This window comes from Agelaius tricolor, unplaced genomic scaffold (genome assembly GCF_023055355.1).
Source record: "Agelaius tricolor isolate 1412-34295 unplaced genomic scaffold, bAgeTri1.0.p SCAF_1, whole genome shotgun sequence".
NCBI lineage: Eukaryota > Metazoa > Chordata > Aves > Passeriformes > Icteridae > Agelaius > Agelaius tricolor.
This window is the reverse complement of record NW_027269261.1, coordinates 36,246,187-36,272,939: the sequence shown is the minus strand read 5'-3', so window position 1 is coordinate 36,272,939 and position 26,753 is coordinate 36,246,187. Positions and strand designations below refer to the sequence as shown.

The 26,753-nt window shown below is 40.4% G+C and overlaps 2 protein-coding genes across 6 annotated transcripts in view; both read right to left on the bottom strand.

The window, feature by feature from the left end:
- The window catches only part of BIRC6 (baculoviral IAP repeat containing 6), a 176,950-nt gene extending 166,594 nt beyond the window's left edge, over nt 1-10,356 (bottom strand). For 4 of the 5 annotated variants that reach the window (XM_071429861.1, XM_071429886.1, XM_071429869.1 and 1 more), the window contains exon 1: nt 9,970-10,355. In XM_071429861.1, coding sequence (XP_071285962.1) covers nt 9,970-10,204 — 235 coding nt within the window. In that variant the 5' untranslated portion in view covers nt 10,205-10,355. Of the gene's footprint in view, nt 1-9,969 lie in introns of all 5 variants that reach the window. The other variant, XM_071429879.1, reaches the window with a different exon arrangement.
- Nucleotides 10,357-13,318: 2,962 nt separating this feature from the next.
- On the bottom strand, nt 13,319-26,445 carry YIPF4 (Yip1 domain family member 4). The gene is made up of 6 exons (XM_071429847.1): nt 26,089-26,445; nt 22,381-22,534; nt 19,578-19,749; nt 17,333-17,410; nt 15,535-15,648; nt 13,319-14,370 (listed from the first exon to the last, which is right to left on the bottom strand). The coding sequence occupies exons 1-6, from the start codon at nt 26,171-26,173 to the stop codon at nt 14,233-14,235; spliced, it is 741 nt and encodes a 246-aa protein (XP_071285948.1). The 5' UTR covers nt 26,174-26,445; the 3' UTR covers nt 13,319-14,232.
- Nucleotides 26,446-26,753: the final 308 nt, after the last annotated feature.

Genomic DNA, 26,753 nt, shown 5'->3' with positions numbered 1-26,753 from the left:
GAGAAGCTAACACTAACACTTAAAAGGTTTCAGAACATAAACAAAACCCCACTGAGATCAAGACAGCTCATATCTCACTCGCTTTGCAGGCACAGAGTTCTCTCCCACTGTACACACTCAAAATGAGAGTGAATCAGCAGGAGGATGTTCCTGAGCTCCTTGTGCCCATGCTCTTTGTGTGGTTTCAGATCTCCATGTATCTGATATCACTGGCATCACTTGCATGTACAGAACAAAACTACTCACACAGCTTTACACCGTTATCCCAAGAAAAAATTAGGAAAGATTTCACAAGGTATTCTAGAATCCTTCCTGTAAGCCCCAGTAAACTGTGAGAATGTAATCCTCTGCAGTTCTTCTGCAAACACCTCACTGAGGGCACATTCTTCTTCAAAATTTTTCTTAAAGTCAAAAATGATGAAAAAAATTCCAGAAAGTTTTCTTTCAAAGGGTGCAGACAGACAGATTACACAGCTTCCACCCACAACCAGACACGGGCAAGGAACACTTCACAGCTCAGTAACAGGAAGTTCCCGTTCTTCAAGTGCTAGGCCCATCTCAGCATTTCACAACAAAGAAACTTTGCCAGATGAAATTTTACTACCAATTCCTCTTTTGGTCCCTAAAGTGGCATCTGAGTTCACCCATTATGTATCCTGCAGCCTCTGCGACAGGAGAAAACATCTCCACATATGGCACTTTTTGAACTCCCAAGACTGTTTGGCAGGAAATGATTTAGCTTCTCACCCTTCAGAGCTCCAATATTGTAAGAAGATTCCAAGACATCACGCTGGGAGAAGCAGCAAGTTCTCAAAAGCAGATGGGTGGGTTATAAGGCAAGTGAAAACCTGGCTACACTGTCATGTACAAAGTTAGTAGTTAAGGATACAACACCTACCCAGTTATGAGTGGCATTCAACAAAGCCTGATATATGGTTCACTGCCTTCAACAATGGCTTGGATGGTGGGACATGCTGCACCTTTATTTAGACTGGGGATGACACCACTAGGAGATGACTGAGGGCAACTGATGCATTAAATGGCAGGGCTGCCTTTTACAAGGATGACAGACAGAGGAAAAGTTTGACACAAATCTCCTGATGTTGAGTGAAGACAAATACAAGGTCTTACACCCAGAATGGGATATGACCCCATACATCAAGAGAAGCTGGGGACCAATTGTCTGGGTGGGAGCCCAACAGAAAGAACTTGGGGATCCTGATGGACAGGCTGAACAAGAGGCAGCAGTGCATCCTCTCAGCAACAAACTGTTACCATAGAGAGGAGCACAGGAAAAGATCAGTCTCCTCTAAGCAGCAATAAGCCCACATCCAGAATATCAGTTCCATCTTTGCTCCTCCATCTGAGGTATCAGCACACATGTGACAGTCCCATGAAGGGAGTACTATGAAGTTAGAGGGCTGGAGAATACAATACGTGGGGAAAGACTAAGATAACTGAGCTTGTTTAGTCTGAAGAAGAAGAGGTTTAGCAGAAAATCTAACAGCACTCTTCCATTACTGCAGCAGTAGCTCAAAAGCTATTTTAGACTGCTGAGTTACTACCTTTCTCTTTTGGACGTTACTTTCAAAAAACTGTAATGACCAGAGAAGCAGGCATAGTGGATCAGAGGAAAATGCTCATAACCCCATATTTTGCCCAAGACAGCGGTCTAAACCAAGCGGTTAGTGACGTTAGTGACAAATTTAAGAAAGGTAATCTACACAATGGTTCTTTCCTGGAACACTCTCGGCCTGAGCCTGCTTGTGCTTAGGGATCTTCTGATCCAAAAGGGATTTTGATTATTACAATGACCTTAGACAGGCTTTTCGTCTACCACTTTGTCCAACACTGTTGTATTTCCACAAACAATCAGCATCCACAATGCCCTGTAGCCAGGAGCTCCATATTTTACTATTTCTTATAGTTACTTCTTTTGATGCCCTCAGCTCCTGTACTTGAATAATCAACTCCCAATTTTCATTTTTCACACTCTCACTCTCTCAACTCCCCATTCCAAATCATCCCCATCATCTTTTTCAGACTGAATACTGTTTCACATATATAAACCATTTGTTTCACATATATAAACCATTCCACACCTTAATTTTCTAGTTCTGTCACACTCTTTTTGAGATGGAAATACAGCACATATACAGCCATTGAAAAAGGACATATAATCAGATGAGTTCTTGACAACTTCTCTAGCATTTGCTTATATAGTAACAATGGAGCATTTAGCTGGTATTTCATATTCATAGCACAAGATCTCCTGGCATTATGAATTTGTTTAGACCCCAGTACACCAGGCTACAACGCCACTAAATTCTTATGAGTATTTCAAGTTTATTAAATGCATTCTCATATTCTCCTGGTAACTACTTCTACACAGGGAAACTGAAGTAGAACAGACTAGATTCATGCACGTTTAAGTTATATTTAAAAGTGAAACTATCCTTTAGGATGCTTTTTCAAGCTCTTCAGAGAAGCCAGCAAAATTAAAAGGCCTTGTGCATTTAAAACACTTATTTGCAACATAATATTTGAACATGGTGACCACATAAGTTAAACCTGAGTTTTGTCACTGAAGAGGGACATTCAGAAAAGTCTAAGTCTGGCCTTGCCAGGTGCCTTCTGTAGGTATTGGGAAGCCAGGTCCTCCACAGATTCAGAATAAGAACTTTTCCTTTCCCATTATGGCAGGGGGAGGGAATCTGAGATTATTTGTTGAAAAATGCTGGTCTTGTGACTTCTGACTCACAAAAGCTATAGAAAACTGATCAGGAAAGATCCACTACCAAAAAAAGTTTAACAAGCAGTGTTACACATCATCATTTACATCACAACTTAAATCTAGGATCCTGCAGAAGACAGGTCAGCTAAATCTACCCCACTATTTCTCCACATTAACCACACTGCCTACTTATCCTCCAATTAAACACTATATTTCCAGTCTTCAGTGCCAGCTTCACAGCTTCCTACTTCCCTAACCCTTTCCCCACTGTCATTCAGGCACTCCATCATAGTTCTCAGTGCTACCTTTCACCCTCCCAGCTCTTCCTTTCAATATGGAGTTTTTCATGAATCTTTGTACCCCATTGCCCAGGAAACAAGAGTTTGCCAAACTGTTCTCCTACAGTTGTCAAACGCAACAATAAGATCCTGAGTGCTTCATGCTCAGCCAAATGAAAGGAAGTGCAGTGGATCAAACAGATTTCCCTCCCCAGACTGTACAGGGGACTGAAGAACTGCTGACAGACTGTATGCTATGCAAGCCTTCATTAACCAGCACTTGTCATTGGATATGTTTTCATTAACACTACCAATTTTCAAGACAACTTAAGCAAATTTCCTCTTAAACTACATATTAAAAAGTTATCAATACTCCCTGAATGGCCCTAGCAAATAGCTCAAGAAAATTTTAAACATAATAGTGTTTATACTGATACGACAGATTAGTTATTATTTTCATAATTTAACACTTCTAAACTTTTGTTATGCAAAATGTTTATTGATTATCATCCTTATCTGTGGAGTGCTCTTTCCCCAACAGGTACAGGAATCTTCAAAATAAATGTTCTGCAGTATTCCTGTCTATCTTTTCACTGGCAGTGTACACTGGGTCCTTAACAAATCTTGATACTCTTCCCAAAGACAAGGCAGCAAAGCACTTGCAAGTGTTAGTATTCATCTGTATTTCACAAGTAAAACAACTCAGGCCAATAGCTGTTCTTTCTTGAAACTTCTACTCAGTGGCAAGCACTCATCTGGTGACTGCAAGCAGTCAGTGTAATTAAGAAAGCATTAACTATTTAAAGGACAGCTTTCTAACAGCAGAAAGCAATACTGTGGCATCACTTAAGAACCATCAGGAAAATGAACTAACCCATGTGTAAATCTTTTATTTACAAATTTTTTAAAAATTGTGAAAAGTTACCAATCCCACTGGAACAGACAACATGCAAAAAAGCTATCTCACAACATGACCTGGGACAGTCTGATACACTCAAGTTGCTCATGACTCCACATGATTGCAAGCCTCTTCTCCATCTTCAAGGCAGCCTAAGAAGCATTTCTGAAATACATCATAGTCTTCAGGGAAAATTAAAGAATGCTTGTAAAAGCAAGGATGGACAGCTTTGTTTTGGGATTTGAAAGTAACTTGGAAGAAGACCTGAAACCAAAAAATCAAACCTAATAATTATTAAAAAATAATTAAGGTGAATCTTCATCTAGGACAGATTTTTCTTACACCCTATCTTATAAAATTTTAGATGTCTTATTTCACTTAAGTTATGGATATCAGTGCAACAGCAACTATAAAAACATAAACAATGTAACTAAAGACTCAGAAAGTGGTTCTACTGGGCCAGCTAACACTGTGGTGGGCTGCCAGGAAGGACCAACTACAGGACAAGAGAGTGTGTTAGATCCAAACCACTGATCACCAGCATATTCAGAATAGTGAAAGATAGGCTTTGAAAGATGACTAGGCTGGACAATGAGTACAAACCTTCTCTATGTTTTCATTACTTGAAGTCCAACAGAGATACACCTGCTTTTTCCATAATGTTCTGGATTTGAACTATCAGTTATCTGTCAGGATATATTTCTGCCAAGTTTCTTCTACATCTTACACAACACAGTACACAACATCACTGGGAGCTGAGCTGAAGCATATCATACAGGCATATTAAAAGCTGTCTTGACCAAAGTTGGACAATAATCAGCACTGAGGTGAAAGTCAGTTTTTTCCCTGAGAAACCTTCATATCAATGAGAAATGCCTTAACTACCTGTGGGACAATTAGGACAGGTAGTCAAAGTTCAAATCCCTGACACAAATTTCAGCACAGTGTTTCCTCCTCAAGTCACTAAGAAGCATTTCAGGATTTGTCTTCCTGCAGAAAACCTTTTTCAAAGTCCATATGCAGAGATCTAGGAATTTTCTGATTATCTGACATTAAAGCATTTTGCAACCTTTAATAATACTGCTCTGCTGTTGCAGTGACAGCCATGAATCCATCAGTCCAGATATGAATGATCTGTCAATAAAATGAAAAAATGTTGTGTGATCATGCTTGGCAACATAACATATGCTTGCATTGCTGCCTGTTACAACTTCTGAATCCCTGCATGAAGCATGGACATGCAAACATCCCTTTAAAGCTACGTGAAAAGAAAAGATCTCTAATTTTACTCTCTTCTGGCTTCTGCAGAAGATAATCCAGATGTGCTTCAACAGAGCCTGGAAATATCAATTAACAGCATTTTGACAGTTTGGCAAGATGCTTGGTAAGTAAGAAGGGATATCCGACACACTGATTAAGCTAGCAGACAAATGAAACTCACAGTAGTCTAGAGCCTTTGCTAGTATAAAACACTGAACTCAAATCTAACAGTCCTCCTATTCTGTTTTCTCAAATGCTTAAGACACCTCATGAATGATCTTAAGATCACATAAATAAATGAGATGATCTCTTTAAAAATCATTTCACCCAGATTAGAAGTCACTCAAGTATGCACAAATGCAAGGTGGGCTGTAGCACATCACTAGATTTGACAACATTCCCTATATGATGAGAAATTCTCTGTTAAGACCAAGGGGCTTCATTATTATTATTATTATCATTATCTTTATTTCATAATGGAACAAAAGAACACAAGAAACAAAAAGATGGAAGAAACTAGCCCCAGTTGTGAGGAATGAAGGAGAACTTGAGCAGTATTACCAGTGAGCTTCAAACAGCTGAAACTGTTGATGGTGTCTTCAAATAGATCAGGTGTAGAATTGGATGACAGAGTATCCCAACAGTTTCTCCCTAAATATTATTGTAAGTGTAAATTCCCTCTATGACTTCCAAGTAGCAAAAGAGAGTATTTTCCTCTTGTTTTGCCTTCTGCATCACATGGAAAAGAAAGAAACAAATCTGGATACCTCTTAAGAGATTTCCAAGGCACCATAATTTAGACAGCTGAAGAAAAACAAGACTTCCCAAAAGGGAACACTGACAGGCAATGGAGTTGAACTTGCTGGCACAGGTAAGGCTCCTGGCCTGAGGTCTATTTACTTCTAAATTCTTCTGATTGAGGAACAGCCCTCAAGGGCCTCTGATGATAAGGCAGAAGCTCTGTTTCCCCTACAGAAACTGGTATATGTGTACCATGAACAGATCCTTCCCTGTACAGATTCAGAAGTCTATGTTTTGATTCCTGTTAGGGCCTCTAGAGTAATTTAGAAGGCCTTAGCTACAAAACACTGTGCATTTTAGCAAACAAGGTACTGCTACATCAAATTAAACTAGAAATACCTACTGGAACATTCAAGATGGTCACTGTCCATCTGATGGTACATTTTAGTTTCTTATTTCAAAGAATAAGAAACTAAAGATTCTCTGGGAGTTATAGCACTCTTCCAGTTCAGACAGTTTTCTTTGTTTATTTGTAAATAGAAGGGACTGATAAATTGAACACCTCTATGAACACTAAGAGAGTCACTCAAGACTAATCTGGAAGTTTGTTTAGATTCTTCAGGGGTTTTTGTCTCGCTGTTTTGGTTTGCTTCTTCTGAGGCCAAGGAAAAAGCTCATCTCTAGCGCTGTATTTGAAGTTTCTTCATTTATGCTTTTTTGGCTACCAGTGTTCAACTTGAAACTGAAACCACAGAAATATTTAAATGTCTAAGAGGGAAAATAAAGTACTTGATAGACTTGCGTGACAGATTCAAAACCAGTCCTGACTAACCACTACAAGCAAATAAACAGAAACGCAGAACATCCAGAAATCACAAGAATTGTCCTTGCACTTCCTGTCTGGTTCTCTGAAATGCAGTGTGCATGCAACAGTCTTGACAGAAAAAAATGGATAACCTTATGACCAGGTAAGACAGAGCTTAATGTTAGTGGTACCTGATTTTCCCCCTACTTTTATGCACTACCACACTCTGGGCTGTTGCAAATGATCACCTGGTCCCCTTGAACAGGCCTACAGGGCTCATGCTGGAAACAGATTAAAGATGATTACACACTTTCAAGAGACAGAGCTGCTGAAGATTCAGCATAGTCTAACAATCCAAACTGAATGCCTTCAGACTGGGCTCAGAAGAACAGTCCCTGGATCACCACATACATTAGATCAATCAAGTTCACATGAGCAACCAAAGCACACAGACCACATCCTAATGTCTGGAGCCCATCTAGAACTGGACTGTCTTCTGGCTGTGAATCTTTTGCCTTGCTCCTTTACACACCAAAGAGCAATCTGCATTTCTGTTCTAACGAAGGCAGCTTCCACTGCTCTACCCCATTCAGCATTCCACAGGTTCAATCTTTTCAAAGAGAATGAGCTCAAAGCTTAATATATATTTCCGCAGTGAACTGTGACTGCAAATACAAAACACACTGAGGCTTGGTGGTGTTTCTTTTCCTCCACTATCCTGCCTTGACAGGAGAATCTTTTCCTTGCTCTGCTTTCTAGAAAGAGGCCTGCTACATTTTGTTTTTCTTTGGGTAACAAGCAACAGCATTTCTGTCCAACATAAATCTTTTGGCAAGGCAGAAGACCTGCAGCCTCAATTACCAAGGAGGACAAGCAGTCTCCCAAGAGAAGCAGTTTTAATTCCTAGAGACTCTATTTTTAGTTATAGTACCACAAGTCCCTGAAGCAACAATATCCTCTGACCTGTCATTTATGGCAGGGGAGGGAGCACAGACAGAGTTGGTCTACAGGTCTGAGTGTCCAGCTACTACTCTCCTACATTAAAAGAGCTCACACTGTACATTGCAGGCAGACATCAGAGAGCAGCTAAATTCCCTTCTCCTCCTCTTCCCAAAGACGGAAGGAAGAGAGAGAGAGAGAAAAAGAGTGAACAGGATTGCTAATAGCTGCAACAGACACCAACTGCTGAGATGCACCAGATTTCTGACCAGCATGCTGGTCTGAATCCATGAGAAATTTCATCTGAAGTTTCTACAAACTAAAGGTTATCATTTTTTTTCCCCAGTAATAAAATCATCAGCTCTACTGCAGAGATAAAATTTGGGTAGATTGCAAGTAATTCTGTTGTTTGATGTGAGGAGGAGTAGAACCCATCTTTTACAGCCATGCTGTCACAGAGAAGACTGACACTAAAGGAAGTATACATGATTGAACATACGTAACAGAAGCAAAGCAATATGTTATTTTCTAATAGTTACTATTTTGGGGAGAATTTCCATTTGCATTTTGAATACTGAGTCAAATCCTTTGCAAGGATTCTATCACAGCAAATTGTAGAACCACTTTGATTTACAGATCACTTCCTTTTCTGTATCTGAGAATTAAACATCTCCTACACAGACAGCCAATTACAAATTAAGTTCTCTATTTATGCCCTCTTCATCCACAACTTAAAAGCAATTTTAAAATTCCTGCAATAGCTTGAAGAAAATAAGCAAGTTATTAATAAAAAAGCAGTTTAGGAGACAGCATGGTAGAAGGGAATTATAGAAGCAGAGTGATCTGAATCTGAACAATGCAGGAAACACCACACAAGAGCCTCATTCTCCATGCAAGCAACTGACAACAAAAGCAGCTGGGACCTTCTTAATAATTCCACAAAACTTTTTTTTTTTTTTCAAGTGCCCCAAATGCTTAACCTTTACATACAATGTACCAACTTTGATCAATGAAAGGAAATCAGCAATTTTTGTCCTGTTCTCTTCAGTTTGACATTTGCAATACAGTTACTGGTTTTCAAGGTGAATGTGTACATATTGCCTAGGCTATGGCATTCCCATGTGGTTCTTGGCATTACTGTACCACGTTCTGGCAGCAAACAACCTTTCACCACCAGCACTCAGCAAAGCAACATCTTATTAGCAGCACACAACGGTAAGGAGGCACCTTACAGTTCAGTACCCTAAATATGGAGGCACACAACTGGTAAGGAGCCTATCTTTCTATTCCAAGGGCTGGACTCACAAGGAGACAAATAACCCTACCCACCATCCAATGCCAATATTCTGACAAGTGCCACAGTTTACAAGCCATTAATGAACAAGGAACAAAAGCTTTTAATGGCATTTAGATCTTTTTCTACAGAGCTAGTTTATTAACAGTGCAGAAACACTAATGGTCAACAAATAAAGTTGCTTCATAGTTATGGAGATGCTACAGCCTAAGCCTCTACAAAGCCAGTACACAGTCATGCCTCCTGAACATAATAGCAGGGATATGGTGACTACCACCAGAGACAGTCCAGAGAGTCAACAGCCTGAAGAACTATTCAAACACATACAAAAACGTGTCACCAAATAACTTCATGAAGGATTCTGAGCTTAAACTGTTTTAAGCCACAGGACAAATGACACTTTTAAGCAGTGAGCCTTCTTTAAAAAGCAGAATAATGCTCAATAAATAAATTATTTCAGTATCATGTATCAATAAGAATTAGAACTATGCCTGTCCTGCCTAACATGCTGCTTCTAATCTTTGGAACGTTCAACGTTAATGATCTACAACAACACCTGCAAAAGCAAAATTAAAAAATACAACCCTATACATCACAGCCTTCCATCCCTATTTAATCTTTCAGTAACCATGCTTTACAGAAATAAAACGCCTCGGCACTGTTTACATGAGCATCTCTCCCCCAAAGAGTAGGAACAGAGAACCAGAGGTTCTGGTTGGAAAAGACCTCTGAGATTCACCGAGTCCAGCCTATGACCAAACACCACCACGTCAACGAGACCATGGCACTGAGTGCCGCGTCCAGGCTCTCCTTAAACATCTCCAGGGACGGCGGCTCCACCACCTCCCTGCCCAGGGAGGCCCTTCAGGCCACAAAAAGAAAAAGGGGTGGCAATAGGCCGGGGGGATCCTCCGGCACGCAGGGCCCGAGCCGAGCCCGGCCGCTCCTTCCCGAATCTCCCCGGACCCGCCGCGACACCTGTTCGGCGGCCGTGCGGCCCCGCTCCCGCTCCCCGCTCACCGCCGAGCGCCGACGCCTGCAGCGTGGCCCCCGAGGTGCCGTCGATGACTTTGATGGCGCCGCGCGCGGTCACGGCCAGGATGGCGTTGAGCGCCGGGTGATAGCACAGGCTGCAGAGCCCGTCGGCGTCGCAGCGCAGGCAGCCGTCCCGCAGCAGCAGCCACTCGCAGGAGCCCGGACCGGGACCGGGCCCCGCCGCCGCCGCCGCCGAGGAGCAGGAGGCCGCCGCAGCCATCTTCGCGGCCCCCGCCGCCGCCGCCCTCAGGACAAGAGGCCCGCGGAGAGCCGCTCACTGACAGTCCCTGGAGCCGCCGCCGCCAGTCACCATCCGGGTCCGGGGAGAGGGGGAAAGGGAGAGCGCCCGCGTGAGCGGGAAGTGACACAGCCGCGCCGGATGCGGAACCGAGCGGCCGCGGCCCGCCGGGGGGCGGGGGCGAGGGGCCGCTCCGCGAGGGGCGGGGCAGGGGCGGGGCTGCGCATGCGCGCCACCGCCGCCCACCCCGCGCTGGCTCCGTTCCCGCGGTGCTCCCGGCCCGGGGCGATCCCGGCTCCCGGCGGCCCTCCCCACCCGGGGCGGCCATCCCGGCCCTCGCCGGCCATCCCCGCCCTCGCCGCTGCCGTGTCATTAGTGCTTCGGACAAAACTTGGGTCGTAAATGGGCGAGCGCGTTCGCCGCTGCCGCCTCAGGGAAAGCGGAGCGGGGGTTTGTGTTTCTCAGCCCGGCTCCCACACCGGTTGTGTTTTGACCCCGAGCGTAGCAGAGAGCCCCGGTGTCAGTGGCCTCGGCGCTGGTACGGAGGGACAAAGGCACAATGCCTCAATGCCACTGCCCGCCGGAAGGCACGCTGCCCTTGGAAAGGCTGGCCCTGGCCCCGGGCCGGCAGCAGGAGCCATTGCACCCACGAGAGCATTCTGCCCTGGAGCAGCGCTTCAAAAACGACTTGAGTTTAATCAAATATTTTGTATTTTGTTGAGATTTTCCCTCTTCACCCACTAAAACATCAATTTCGTTTGTATAGCTCAGCCTACCTGTACAACGTTACTTTATCTGCCATAGGCTTTATCTGATCGAAGTGACATGTTACACACAGATTTTAGGCTACTGATGGTCTTAAAGCTAATTTTCAAATACAAAGTTTTCTATGGAATATTTTTATTAAAAGCACCCCCATTAGCACAGGCAGGGAAATTTTTAAAGAAATACAGTGTGTGAAGAAAAAATAAGAAAACCAAAGCAAACCCACATGGGTGTGCCACCAAGGCTAATCAAAATTGTCCTGAGAACAAAATAAGCAGCTATATGAGAGCAAAACATTCAACACCAGTAAGGACAATGATAAAATTACAGCAGATCTCAAGCTGTATGTTGTCTCAACAATTGATTCCATCAACTTTTCAAAGTATAATTTTTCTGATAAACAGCAGAGTATGTCTGATGGGTAGGAGAGGAAACAAGATGTACATGTCTAGCTGCTCTGTAGAGATCATTCAAAATGCATGTCTCACCAAGGTGTAATATCCATGTCACCACCCCAAAATGAGGTGTTGCATCTTAGAAAGACAATTTTTTTGCTAGATGGACGTACTCTAAATTTCCAGTTCTGACAGACTGAAGCAGTATGTTGATTATCACAAAAACTCATTTATAGCCTCAAAGCTATCGGTATATAGCATGAATATATTGGTGGCATGCACAGGAACATGGATGTGTCCTAATTCATCAATATGAATTATTCAGTACTAAGTCAGTAAATATAAATGAGCTTCATAGATTCTGTAAACAAGTTTAATTCAAAATTTTTATAAAATACATCTTGTATTTACACACATACCTCATCTAAAAATATGAGTTTGTTGAATGCAAAGTTATTACAAACTATCAGAATAATTTGAGAGCTGTTGGAATGTTTCTTGCACAATTTATGCAAAAAGTGACCCTAAAGATACTAAGATTAAAAGGTGCAAATCTGCAATTGGGTACAAAATATGTACTATGTTAAGTGCATTATCTACATTGCATATTACACATGTGCAAAGTCTGTGGAAGAGAACAGTTAAAATTCCAACCATAACTTTCACAGAGCATTACTGGAAAGGGAGGTATTTGGAGATTCAATAGAACATTCTTGCATCCTTATTTATCGTCAGTTCAGATGCACAGCACACCTCATGAAGAACTATGCAAAGAGGAACTAAGCTTAAAGCTGTCTGACAGCCCAGTAACCTAAATGTGTTCTTGCCCTTCACCTTTGTGGGGACAGAAGTTAAATGCATTCACAGGGGCTGGGGGCAGTCTTATAATAACAGTTGGATATTCCTGTTAAAAAAAGGCATGTAAGTCATTAAAAAGGAGGTAAAACCAGATTATCATGCAAGATTCCAAAGCTAATACACTTTTTTTTCAAATACACTGTAACTGCCTTTTTTTTTAAGAATGTGGTATGAATGCTCTCAAAACACTTGTAGGTAAGAAATTAGCTGCTGCTGGTATAAATTGATTTAGTACAAGTTTGCATTAATTCCACCACAACTTATTCAGAAATCAAAAATCAGGTGAAAAGTCAATCACTCTACCAATTTTTCTCTTTTTATATATTACAAGCTCAAGTATTACACTACAATTTATGTCCAGCAGTAACTTCAAGTGGTTCTGTTTAAAACCAACACAAGAATCAGCCAGGAAAGCAGACTGAGTAAGCTAAAGGTCTGTGGGAGAGCTGGAATTTAATTACGTATTTTGCATCAGTAATGACTGGTAAAAATAAATTACCAACCTGGCTAGTTACATAGTCTAAAAAGCTGAAAAATTACAGTTCTGATATGGATATATGTCCATCAGGGATCCAAGACAGCCCTTGCTATTATCTTGTCATGGCTGATTTTTATTTGTAGCATTAAAAAAAAGGATGGAGGGGGGAGAATGGGAAATGCTTTTTTTCTGTTGTCAGAAAAAACCCCCAAACCTTCAGAGCTATTTGTTGATTCATCCTGAAGATTGCAAATGCCTGTGTTAGTACCATACAAAGTGAACTTCAGTGGACTTCCCTTGTGAAGAAATATTACCATAAGGACCATTACATAAGCAATCAACACAGTATACAGGAAATATTTAACATGTCATCACATAATTACATAATCCTTGGAGAGTCAAAATTAGCAAGACTCTAACTGTTACTAAGGCTGTAACTCTGCCTTGTTTAGTGGAGGGAGAATCTAGCCTTCCAAATCTCAAATCTTTCTTATTTCTCTTTACAGGGGGTTAACAGTATTGGCAAAAAAAAAAAAAAAAGAGGCATGTTAAATACCATGCTATTAAAAGCAAAACAGAGCAAGATGTTGTAAAACATAGTTAGGGAAGCAGTATTTTTATTTTGTCATCATAAAATAACATTGTTTAAAGATCACACAAATTTGATAGATCATCTTTTTTTCTCCAACATTAGGCCAGCACTAGAGTTGAGAAAGGTGTTCACCCATTTCTCTGTAAATTTATACTTTTAAGTAAAATAATTTGATTCTCTAAATATGCACTTTAATTAATTATGTCACACGGTAAGTATCTTGCTCCTTTGGTCAGAGATAGTAAATGAAAACTTCAAATACTTGTATCTTCAATTTTTAAAAACCCAATATACATCCTTAACCAAGGAGTATTTACGGTACACACAAGCCATAGATACAAAATACACAGTATATACATGTTTTGAAAACAAATTGGAATTTATAAAAACTCAACAGCCAAATCACAGTAATTGAGGCACTAAATTAAAAGTAGTATCTTTTTGTCTTGATTATACAGACTATTCTGTGAACAATCAGGACTGTTTCATAAATATATATTATCTACAGAATTTGCTGTGCCAAAAAAAGCCAGCTGTGTTTAAGCTTAAAGGAAAAATTGCACTTTGAGATTGTTAACAGTTAACTTCTCATTTTTAATTCTTGAATATAGTAATCTGGTCCCAGTGCTTTTGGCACAGGTATTGAGTTGCAGTTTTGCTACGCTTTGTTATAAAACACAAGGTTCTTTTATTTTGTTCATTAAAATCTGAAGAGTCTTAAACAAACCTAGAACTTTGATACAAATCTATATAGCTACAATTGCTTCATTAAATAATATACACAAATATGCTTTTCCATCTTAAAACATCTTGACAACTGCATACAAAACAGTCACTTGTATTATCTCCAGCCTTCTTAATCCCACACATTATCAGTCTGCAAGTGACTGAAATATGGTTTCTGGCCACATCTTACACTAGATCACACCCCAGTATACAAGGACAGAAAATAAATGTATAATAAAAAGATTGGATAAATTAGAAGGGGTTTCTTGGTCTTGAATTCTTCTCCAACTAGTAATGATGCAGCACTGTATGCAGCCCAGAAGACTCCAAACAACTGAAAAAGAAGATGAACAGTCTTAGCTGACACCACAAGAAAGTCTCTCCAAATACCACAGTAAAAATCACTTTGCTCAGTACAACACAGAGCCAGCTACAGGAGTAGTGCTTGTCACAGCCCAAGAAATTTTGGCCAGGTGGGGCTTGTAATGCATTTTCATACTAGTAGTGCAAAGATAAGAACCTTGCAGAGATTCACCATGAAGTTAACATGAGGCTATTAGTAGTAATCAAGTAACAGAGGTTTCATGAACGTATATTTATTTTGAAGTTATTTATTAGTTAACTGGCAAGTTAATGATTTACATTCTATCATTTATCAGTATTCCCAGATTATCAAATCTCAAATACAGCAATTTTGTTACTTATCATAACTCTAGTTGTGCTTCAATTATACTGTCTGCCAGCAAGCTAAAGGGACAGAAATAATGAAATCAACAGAACAAACCTCCAGAAAGTGTAGAGCTTAGCTCATAACAGAATTTTATCAGTTAACCTTCCCAGGCTCAGCAGTAACTTCACAGGCTACCTTAAAGGGTTTCAAGAGGTACTGGGAGTGTTCAAGAGCATTATGTTGTTCTGGGATCATTGAGGGAATGTTTCTCAAAGGTGTCCAGCAGCAGGTGATATCAGGCAGGTTATTCTTTGTGCCTTACATTCCCCCTCTCTAAATCAGAACAATCCTTACCTTCTCTGCAAAGGGTATGGAGAGCTTTGTACTGATACCACTACGGGGAGGTCTCAGAACAATGACTAACGTCATATTCATGCTGCAGTGACTAAAAATAATCTGGATCATGGGGGAAGGGAGAGCTTATTTTCAGATTCTTCATTCTGAGGTTTAATTATGCATTCTCTTCTCAACATGAGAATCCAATCTTTTTTATAATGCAACTATTAGAGCACAGCAAAATACTTAAATAAAAGCTACTCTAGTAACAACAGGTGTTGTTATAGCAACAGCATTGTATATTCCCAAGCACTCAAATGGAACATTTAAAACCCCATTCACTTTCAACCATGCTATCCAAAAGGATCACAGAGCTCGCTTTGTAGTTCTGAAAATTTTGACACATCATTATGTTTTCCTGAGTAGAGTACTTGAAGTGTTAAGAAAGTGACTTAAAAATAACTAAATTCTCAATAGATTATAAGAACTTACTTTTATTAGTGTAGAAACAACTTCAAATGATCCAACCACCAAAAGTACAGGTGCTATGACAATGAGGGGAAGCAGGGAATATCCTATTACACCCAACACTTGGCCATAAGCAACCTGAAATTTTCAAGCACATAAAAATAAGCTTTGCAGTACTCAATCTCTGTCACCAAATACAATTTGTTTTTGTTATAACACTATGAATAATAATTATAATGTGTTATACTCAGGAAATTTCAGCCTAAGGAGGCTTACTAGTATAAAAATTGGTTTTGTATGCTAAACCCTAAAATTAGAAATATGTTATCTTTTTTTTTCCCCAAAAAACTGTAAACTATCACTTTCAAAGGAAGCATTTACATATGATACCCAGGAGCATAGAACTGCAACAGATCTCTCAAGGACCAGCTGTAGTCCTGGTTGTCAAAAGCAGCAAAGACATAATTTTCTGCATTAACATATTCATATCCATTATACATAAATAAATACATAAAGCACATGAATGTTTTTGGTGTCAGCAGAAGAGTTAAAACTTGATCCCTGTAAGGCACAGAATTCTGATTTCCAGCTTCAATTTATTGTGACTATCTAGAACAGAGTTGTTCCAAGTACTTCCATAACTACTTTTAGCTTCAGAAGGAAATGTCTGATTTTCCCCTACTATGGTCTGAAATGATCCTGTGCACAGCTAGGCTTCTTGGATTTAACAGGAAAAGTAGTGGCATCTTGCAAGCATTTTCTTGTGAATGATGATCCTTCATGACAAGATCTGCAAACCTATACTTTTTCTCCAGTTTATACATCTGATGATTTCCCATTTTGAGCCACAAACCAGATTGATTTAAGGGCCTCTGGATTGTGTTAAAATGCAGAAAAATACCATGCAATCACATTTATAAAAAACTTATTTCACAACAGCATTCACAAAAGAAGACTCTAACAATTGTGATTTAAAGAAAAATTTTTAAAAATTAAAGTAAACAACATAGGACCTCTGCAATACTAGTGCATCATTAATGCAATATCCATGGTAAAAGTATAAAAATAAAGCATCACTGAATATTTAGTTCTTCCCAGCTACACAGTTCAATGCATTTTATGCTGCAGATCCATTTTAAGAAGTTTTATTCTCCCGACTGTTCCACTGCAGCTGTCTGTGGACCTTGCTCTAAGTCATTTTTTGTTGTTTACACCTGAATTGCTTAATAAGTCAATTTGTAAACAGCTCAAGCAGCTATTCCAACCCTGCTGGTGAATGCAGCTGGAGGAAGGGATGCAGGCCACAACTCCAGCTGGATTTGCAGTTGAGAAACATGCCCTAGCTTTCATACTTTGATGGGTTTGAACTGCATCAGCCAAGGATGAAAACAAACACTGGCAGGTGCTTTACACACAATGACATCTAACTGCTGTTAGCACCCCATTAAAAAAAAAAAAGTTTCCATTTAGTCCAGTGACCAAAAACTTGAAAGCATTTCTCCCTCAAGAATGGACTTCAGTTCTGGAGCACAGGAAGCTGCTAGAATTCCAGGGTTCACAGCACAAATTTCTAGACTGTTAATCTGGAAGCAAGCACACCATCCATTGCACCAAGAGATTAGCTGATGATCTCTGTATTTTAGACTTCATTTTGGAGACTGAAAACCTGAAATGTTGACTTTACACTTAGCAACTGCATCCATTCTGAGCTGGCTACAAGATCCAAACCCAAGCACTATGAAAACCCAACTATTGCTGAAAAACACTGTCAAGAGACTTTACATTACCTCCCTCTACATCATTTTCACATACAGGTACTTACTTCTCCTCCAAGAACTCTGGCCAGTAAAAAAATTGTCAAGGATCCAAATATCCAAATAGTTATGATCCAAGAAACAACCTTGAGAGATAAAGAACAATTCATATAAATGAGTAATTGTCATTGTGAAAAAGGAAAATGCATTTCCATAATCACTTTCACGGCAGTCAAGGATTTTATTATGCAAAACTGAATTCTGAATTGTGGCAAGAACAGTGTTTAGTATCACAGTGTAATTAACAAATGAAGTTCAGAAGTTACATTTACAGAGTCACATTAATGGTAAGTTTAGTGTACATGGAATGCATGTTCAATGTGGTCTGTAAGTATTGTAACAGGAGTAGGAAGTTGAGTTAAAACTACCCTAAATGTCTTCATATCCCACCTATTACAAAATATGGGCTCAAACTGTTTTTAAAAGTCAGCCCAACCAATACAAGCAGTTGGAATTCTCCTTTCACTTATAAAGATGCCACTTTATCCTTTACTCAAACTGAGAATGCTCAGAAGACATAGGACTTTACTTCTCAGTGGAACTTGATGATGATGAGAACTTAATAAAGAGCCTCAGATTCCTGAGACCAAATCTGTCATTATTTTTTCTTGCTTCTTTCATAGTACTGCTCTTAAACTACAGAAGGAATCCTAAAGTCATTCTCTGGCTTAAAAAAATCCTTCAAATTAACTTAGCTGGTTTTGGTGTTGAGCCACTGGGAGGACCAGAAGGAGAGCTTTCCTTTCTGAAACAACTTTTTAGAAGGAAACAACAGTCTAAGTCCAGTCTATGTACTTCCAAACGTACAATGACTGAACTTAAAAAATTAAGCCAGTACTCAGTTCAGTACTTTGCTTAATTAGAAGTTCCATATTTCCAGAAGAATGAAATAGGAAAAAAACAGCTAAAAATCACAGCAGCACTAAAAACAATAGAAGTGGCTTTATTCTATTTGTGAAAATAGCACATAGCCTCTTTTTACTTCCTGTTTTCCTCCACTGACTAGGAAGAGGACCAGTTTAAAGTCTAAAGAGCAGAAGTGCTCATCTCTCTCCAGTTTAGAGCCCACCTTTGGGTTCATCTAGTCCAGGTACGGTCAGTCATCCTGTTGCTGGCTGCTAGCTTTCCCTCCTTGTACGTATACAGCACTAGGGCATCCATATGGTAAACCCAGTGCTCCCAAGAAACATGAGAGCCAGTGCTCCTGTACAGGAGGTACACACACTGCAGGAGGTGGTTCATCTGTCCCAGGGTCAAGGAATGCTCCTTGCTTTGCCAAGGAGACAGGTGAGTGGTCCACCCAGAAGACCTGAACAATAAAGTGGTTTAGTCTACTCACTTCAAGCCTCATAGAGACAAGCTACTGAGTGAATTCTTAGTCAGTATTTGGTATGCCATATGGAAGCCAGAGGTCCCAAAGGGAATGATTTTATCCCACCATTCACAAGAATCCTTGCATAAGCACATTCTGCTGGTTTACATACAGATATTGCCATACTTGGTCACATTTATAACAACTGTAACCACACATTTAGTCATAAAGATTTCTAATGCAGGAGCACCTAGGCTTACATACAAATTGTTACTATAAATGACAACGCTTCTTTATTTTAATCAGAAGATAAAGAAAAAAGAAAACGGTGTTTATGACAATTACATATGCACAATGCCTCTGAGTAGCTATTCACCCTGGAGTTCAAAAGGAATTATGGAAAAGTCTATTGACCAGAGGAAAGTTATTTGATTGTAACTGAGCAGGGAGGGCAAAATAGCAAACATCACTAATGAAGATTAAATACACCAGATAACAGCAGCCATATAGCATGAATTAAATAAGCAGCTTTATTTGTCAGGAAATTAGAATTCATGCCATCCAAAGAAATGCTTTTTGCTAACATTTTTTAGTAATAAAAAGCAAGTTAACAAAAAGTCACAATTAAAATGGAAAGATTCACTAATATGACTATAAACCCATTAGTATCAATCTGGTTCCTCTAAAAACCACATTGTTCCTTTGTTTTACTGTATAAAATATATATACTGACATTTCATCATGATTAACTTACCCGTGGGCTATTTAATACATTCCTAACTGCTGTCTTTCTACATATTAACTTGAGAAACAGCACTTGAAATGCCCCACATTAGTATGTGAAAAAAAGACTTTCTACCTACGTAAGAATGCAAATTGCTTAGCAATCACATCCCCAAATTTAGTTCAGATTTCTTTTTAGGCAGAAGATTTATACCTACCTTAAATTGTCCATATAATGAAATCATTGAGAAGAAGAGGACAACTGCCAGAGGACCCCAAAAGTCTGGATTGTCTCTCACTACCTGCCTATTGAACCCAAGAGAAGGCATAGGCATCAACACACATCGAATTTTGTAGTAAATATCCTTCAGATCAATGTCGAGTTCTTCCCTGAAATTGTAAAGCAAGTGAGCATTACTATACAGCACAGTAATGAAATAAAACTAAAAAAATAAGTACAGGGGCAAACAGTAAATTTATAGAGCAAGTCTCCTGTCAGCCACAAGGCTTTCTGAAGCCACGACTAGCAAAGGAACAGTTTATCCACAGTAAAGCAACACCATAACTTCATGCTGCATTCAGCAACTGCTGGGACACAGATTTATTTAATTACTCAAAAGCAAATTACATGACTGACTACAGAAAGCATACAAAGCATATCCAGACCAGGCTGGATGGGGCTCTGAGTTACTGGAACTGGTGAAAGGTGTCCCTGCCCAAGACAGGGAGGGTGGAAATGGATGATCTTTAAGGTCGCTTCCAACCCAAACCATTCTATGATTCTGTGATACCCTGAGTCTGCATTAAGATAGGAGGGTTTTTTCAGATACACCAGGACATGTGACACACTACAAGTCAAAGACATGCACACAATAAAGAATGTCTGTATATTCCTATGCCAAACAGTTTGCCATGAGCACACTTACTATGAAAATATTTTATTTCAAATTCTGCAAGAAAGAACACCATTACATTCACTAACCTTAAACCATTCCAAATACATAATGTAAAACTAATTTTTTAAAAGATAATGGAGTTTAGCTTCCTTCAAGAACAGTAGTTTTCAACAGACCAGTTTATGCCTATTGTTCAATTTCTGGCTTGTGTCCACTATGGGTAAAATAAATAAAAGTCACTTGAACTAGCTCCAACATGTATCAACAGATCTTGCCTTCTCTCATTGCCTTCTCTGCTTCCTGTTACGAACTCTCTGCAAGCAGATACAAATTGGCCAGAAGACTCTTCTGCCCAGACTCTGGGACATGCTGCCCTGACTGTACTAGCCTCATGGGGAAGGAATCACACTTCCCAAGCAATGGGCAATTCCACCTCTTTATGTGCAGAACCTCAGGCATGACTGAGGAACTCTGAAGAGTTGCAAGACACTTCCAACAGATAAACTGCTCTATATTTGAGAACATAGTGAAGAAAAATGTAGAATTATATCCTAAGTCCGTTTATGAAGGTTTTGTCCAAGGCTTTGTTTTTTTGGCTTTTTCTTCAGAAAAGCTGATGTGAGAAAAAAATGCAAAGATGTGATTCATCACAAATTCTGTTTAAAAAAATTAAATAGTATTAATTCAGCCCCTCAAGGCAATTTTTGGATTATTATTACTAAAGCTACTTTATAAGTGGTATTACTAACTGGTGACTAAGTAACAAAAATTGCTCTTTAACCATCCTTGAATTAAAGAACACACTAGAAGCATCTATTTGCTACCATTTATCTAAAAAGGATGTAGCAGACCTATATTTTACTCTGTAGACTGTGTAATACAAATATTTGCTACATGGAAATAATTATTTCTCATTGTCTAGGTCTTCTGACAGCTTCTCATGTGAATAAACTGTCTTTTGCATGAAGCTGACAGCTAACTCGACTGAAAGCGATGGTAGCTGTATCAGGAAATAAGTGTCTGGACTAAGGCTGCCCAATGAGAAAGTAGAAAAAAATAATCTCACTTTGTTGAAACAAAACATTTGCACTGTAGCCCTGTGTTGGTGAACTTCCCTTAGCAGGCTTCTGCTCTTTCAATCCTTAATAGGATTCAGATTGTAAGAATTCATTATGACACATTTCTGGGAATAATCAAAACAACAAAATTACACTAAAGTCAGAATTCCTATGTTGTAACCTCACTACATAAGTTTGTTTCTTAATTAAAAGTTAGAGGTTCACAAAACAGACATTCACACAAGGACCTACTTCTGCACACTTTAATTTAAGCCAGTTCTCAAGTAGCACTGTCATTAAGCTCTCCAGATATCTATTGTCTCCCAACACTCATCTGAGCTTTACAGAGTACTCTCTCTCTCATTCCAATTTTTTAAAGCATCATTATGTTTAATTCACAGGAAAACACTGAGACAGTGAGAATGAAGTTGCTTGGGTGCAGAACAAGGACCAGGCTGCCTGACTCACAATGTAATAACCTTAAGATACAAACTTTCTTCAGCCAACCAGGTTTCTAGGAACAGAACAATGGATGCGAGACTTCCAGTTCTAAGGATATTATTGTCCTTCAGCACTATCACCCTTTTAATCTAGCTTTATAGTAATAGACAACATAAAGATTATAAAGTTTGTGCTACCTTGCTTCTAATATCCCTACTGTAACAACCATCATTCACAGTGCTTTTGCTTCAGAATAACTGACAGAACTGACTGAGATTTACTTAGCAGAAGGCTTCCCATGGGGTTGTCTTAAGTCTTTGATTCTTTCACAATATCCAGAAACATGAATGCAAATGATACAAAGAATGCAGTCTCTTTTAAAAAAATCAGTACAAGATCAACAGTTAAAAGAAGAAAAGCCATATAGGCTTTATACTTACGGAGATTAAAATCCATAATAGAAACAATGTTTTCATTCTTGCAGCAGAAAACACTCATTGGTCAAGTAATTTGTCAAACAGAATTCTAGTCACAGCACAAGGCTGTGGGACAATCAGAGACTACAAGTTGTTTCTTTTCCCAACACAGCTAATAAAGACAGATACTCAGAAATAATTACAACATACAAGAGTGGCTTGTTATCTTCTGGGTCATCATCTTCCACTTCTAGAAGCCAGCCATATCCTCTCTGTCTTAGGAATGTAGTTGCAGTAGATTCTTTGATGAATTCTCCTCCAAGATTCAGCTTAACATCTGGAGTTGTTATGGAACCACTAAGATCTAAAGAAAAAGGGAGAAAAATATAGACCTTTTTATGTCTTGCCAAAAGCCATTTGATTTTAAAAGTACTGGAAGATAACAAACATATGAAGCTACTTGTGTTGGTCATGACCATAAAACAGTCAAAGTTACAAAATAAAGTTATACTTTCACAGATACATAATTTGAAAGTGTACTGGTGGTTTTATTGCAATAGTAACAATGTTGGGTTAGGTCTCAAATACCAGGTTTTAGCTTTTGGATGGGACTCTTGTTTTATGACACAGTGTTGTGGTACAACAGAAAGGCTTCCATTTGTGCTTCATCATTAAGTGTTTAAAGGCACAAAAGGAGGACACTAATGAGAGTCTCAGCATGCTATAGATTGTGGATTATTTATAATTTTTTTCTGATCATACTCTACCTCTTTTGGTACCCATTTTTTAATAGTGTCATTGTTTCAGCCAAAACCAGTCTCTGCTATTATGCCAAATTTTTCATAAAAGGAAAACATTTTAAGGTGTTTTAATTTGTAGCCTACCTTCAATGCAGCTGAAAAAGCTAGAGAAAGAATGCTATCAGAGATCCTTAGGCTCTAGACAATTAGAAGTTACACAGTTATACAACTTCTCTTTGCTATACTATGATCTTTTTCTACAACAGTACTAAGCAAAACAAACAGCAATTTATCTATGTTCTGGTTGGTTTTGGCAAAATTGCCAATAAATATTAATTTTTTTGCTCATTTTGTTCAGTTATATATGGACAGAAAATAAAAAATAGTATAGGAAAATAAATTAAGCAACTTGATGAAAGAAAAAGATACATAAGAAGGGAGTAATTATTTCTCTAGGAAATAATGGATTTCCATTATCTGCTAAGAAGGAAAAATCCAAACAGAAATGTGTAAATATTTTGTACCAGCTTACTATAAATATACTGGGAGGTAAAGAAAATATCTTTTGCCTTATCATCATTGTGTGTTTTTCACACATTAAGGTTCCTCAGCACAAATTTCCCAGAACACCTAACTACAGCAAGTACTTCTGAAACACTCACAGAGGCACATCAGGCCACATTTGCAGATTACATTTGCAACATCCACTTTGGAAATATTACAGTGTTATAGAAACAATTTGTACAGTAACAGAATCTCAATGTCTTTAGCCAACATGTCTCAGGTGTTCATTGATCATTCAGTATTGCAATTAATTCAACAGAATTGTTCTTCCCAGACCAGCTTGCTAGGCCACTCAGATTCCAGCTTCTCCACAAAAGCTTTTCAACTGTTTCATAGTCATGAGAGTCACTGATCCACCCCTTTGATTCTTGGAACACCATCTGCACAGGACCCTGGTAAAGATCACTGTAACTTAAGGCAGGAATTTCTCTTTGCTCTTCCCAATTCCAGCACACGCAGCGTTCCCACCAGCCTCAAGCAAAGCCTTCCTCTGCTGTTTACAGAGGGGGGAAAAAAGAAGAATCTTAATGCCTTAATCAAGCTGAAGCCTGAGAAGTTTTCTCTTGATTGGGGAATAATCCATTGGGAATTGATTATTGTTATTATTAAGACAACAACATATATTGTCTTAATAACATTAACATTATATATATATATATATATATATATATATATATATAAAAATAACATATATATATGATGTTATTATTTGTTTCTGCTACGAGATAACACTTTTTTGCAAGGAGTGCTATTCTGTGCATAAATGCAGCTGTCAAAAGAAGCAAACACAGCAGAGTCCCACCAGCCACGTATTTCTCCTTTCTCAGGGACCACTAACAATCCATTCTGAAGCACGGAAACTCCTACACAAGTCGTATTTTCCAAGACTCCTTTTAACAGTCCATAAATACCTGCAACCATACTTTTAAATTTTAAAATCTATTAACATGACCTTAAGTCTGTCTTGCAAGACAAAAGCTGCAGAAACCTAGGGGAAAAGGGATTGGTCACCTCCTCTTCTGCAGGCTGCTTTGAATGAGATGTTTAACTGCAGGGCAACTGGAAAATCTGCCAAGAACTGATGACATTGACGGTTCCTAGTGACAGTCTGGGTGCCTTCACTGCTACTGTCTCAGGCTGAACACAACAGAAGCAAACCCAAAGTCTCTCCGATGCCTCATTTCAACTAAGCATTGTAGAAAACCAGCTTTCAAAACAGTCTTGACTCTTAATTTTGAAAAAGCAGTACAAGAGGCAAAACCCCAAACAGAGGGCTCTTTCTACTCTGTCTGGTGACCTAATTGTGAACATCTCCCCAGCTTTCTTCCAAACACCTCCCAAAAAATAAGATGGGGAAACAGTATAGCTAATTTTTATTTTTTTCATATGGATTGGGATTTGGGAAACATGCAAAAATTAGAGGGCAATGCATAGTATTTTAATTTTAAAATATCACGATGCTCAATTTTGCTTATTTTTTCTTTGCTAGGGTAGGTCTATCCAGCACTTTGAGGACAGGACTACACTTGAACACACAGGAGATCACATCTTGCTTGTGTTCATAAAAAACACAGAGCCAAGTGTGATTCAACACAACCTACCAGAAAGGTGGTTTTACTGGATTGGGTTCAGCATTGCCCAACAAATACTTCCAGAGAAGAAGCACAGAGCTTCTGCTCAGAGGTACAAGGATTCCTTTTCAGGCCAAGGTGAAGAAGAAGAAAAAACCAAAACAAAGGAAAACTAACCAGCAAAAAGAAAAAACACAGCAGCAAAAAAACCCCACAGCTACAACAGTACTGTTGGCTTGCGTTTCTTTTCAGAAGGACTGTGAAGTTCACTAAAGAACAGGTATTCTACAGTAATTTCTCCACTTCAGCAATTCCTTACCAGGGTGGGACACATGAGTAAGGATTTATACGATTCCTTAGTCACAATTTTAAGAGTAACTAAATACACACATGAAAGTAGAATCCTTGTTATTTAAATGGGGAGAGACCAAAAAATATTCTCCAACAAAGTAAGTTTGCACGATGTTGATCCTGTATGTTCATTTTCGAAGTCTGAAGGCACATCCTCACGGCATGCTGGCACAGCACTGCTGTTTGTGCAGCAGCTTGGCACAGGCCATGCTTCACCCCCTAAATTACATACACGGCCTCCTTTTCTGCTCCATGACTGTGCCGCAGTGAGACACGGCGCAGACACTTCGGCACATTACAGCAAACGTGGCTTCGGTAAGACAAAAAACAGAGCGGGCTTCCAGCAGCTCGGCAGCCAGAGGAGCAGGCAGCGACAGTGCTCACGGCTATGTCACCTAGCCGGGACACTCTCGGCCCCGGCTTCCAGAGCAGCTGCAAGCGGAGGGCACGGCCGCCTTTGCCACGCTGCTGCTGCTCCCGTGACGCGGACGCGGCAGCGGCCCCAGGGCAGCGGCCAGCTCGGCCACCCCGCTCCGCCCCCAGCCACGACACCAACCGCGGGGCCGGCGGCACGGGGGGCAGGGAAGGCCCCTCCTGTGTCCGCGGCCCGGGAACGGCCCGTTCCCCCGGGGCCCGGCCAAGCCCCTGCCTCGGGACAGCGAGTGCGGCCCTGCCCGCGGCCCCGCGCTCACCTTCGGCGTCCGCCGAGGAGACGAAGGTGAAGTCCCCGCTGCTGGGCGCGTAGAGCGGCGGCTGCTGAGCGCCCGGGGGCTGCATCTCCCCGCCCTCCGCGGGGGCTGCGGGGCCGGCGAGAGGCGAGCGGCTACCGGGGCCTGGGGCCTCCCGGGTCCCTCCTGCGGCGGCGGCGGCACCGAGCCCAGGGCGCAGCCGCCTCACGGGGCGACAACAAGCGGCGCCGCCGCTGCCATTGGCTGCTCGCAAGGCGCGCCCGCACTGGCCGCCGGTGCTCCAGCGCTGAGTGGATCCCGGCGCTTCCCGGGAGTGAGGTCACTTCCACTCCGCCGCCAAGCTCCTCCCGGGGGCCGAACCTCCTTCCCTTCCTCCTTCCTTCCCTCCCTTCCTTCCTTCCTTCCTTCCTTCCTTCCTTCCTTCCTTCCTTCCTTCCTTCCTTCCCCTCCCCTCCCCTCCCCTCCCCTCCCCTCCCCTCCCCTCCCCTCCCCTCTGTAGCAGTGAGGAAATTTTAAAATAATACAGTTGAGATGTTGCCAATCCCTGTTATAATAAGACGACAAGCACTGGCTCTGGTTGTGGTCTGTGCTTTGAAGAATCAGAAAGTGGGATCTCACTTTCCTGTGTTCAATGACTTAGCAGAAAAGCTCCTAGATAGGGTAAATCC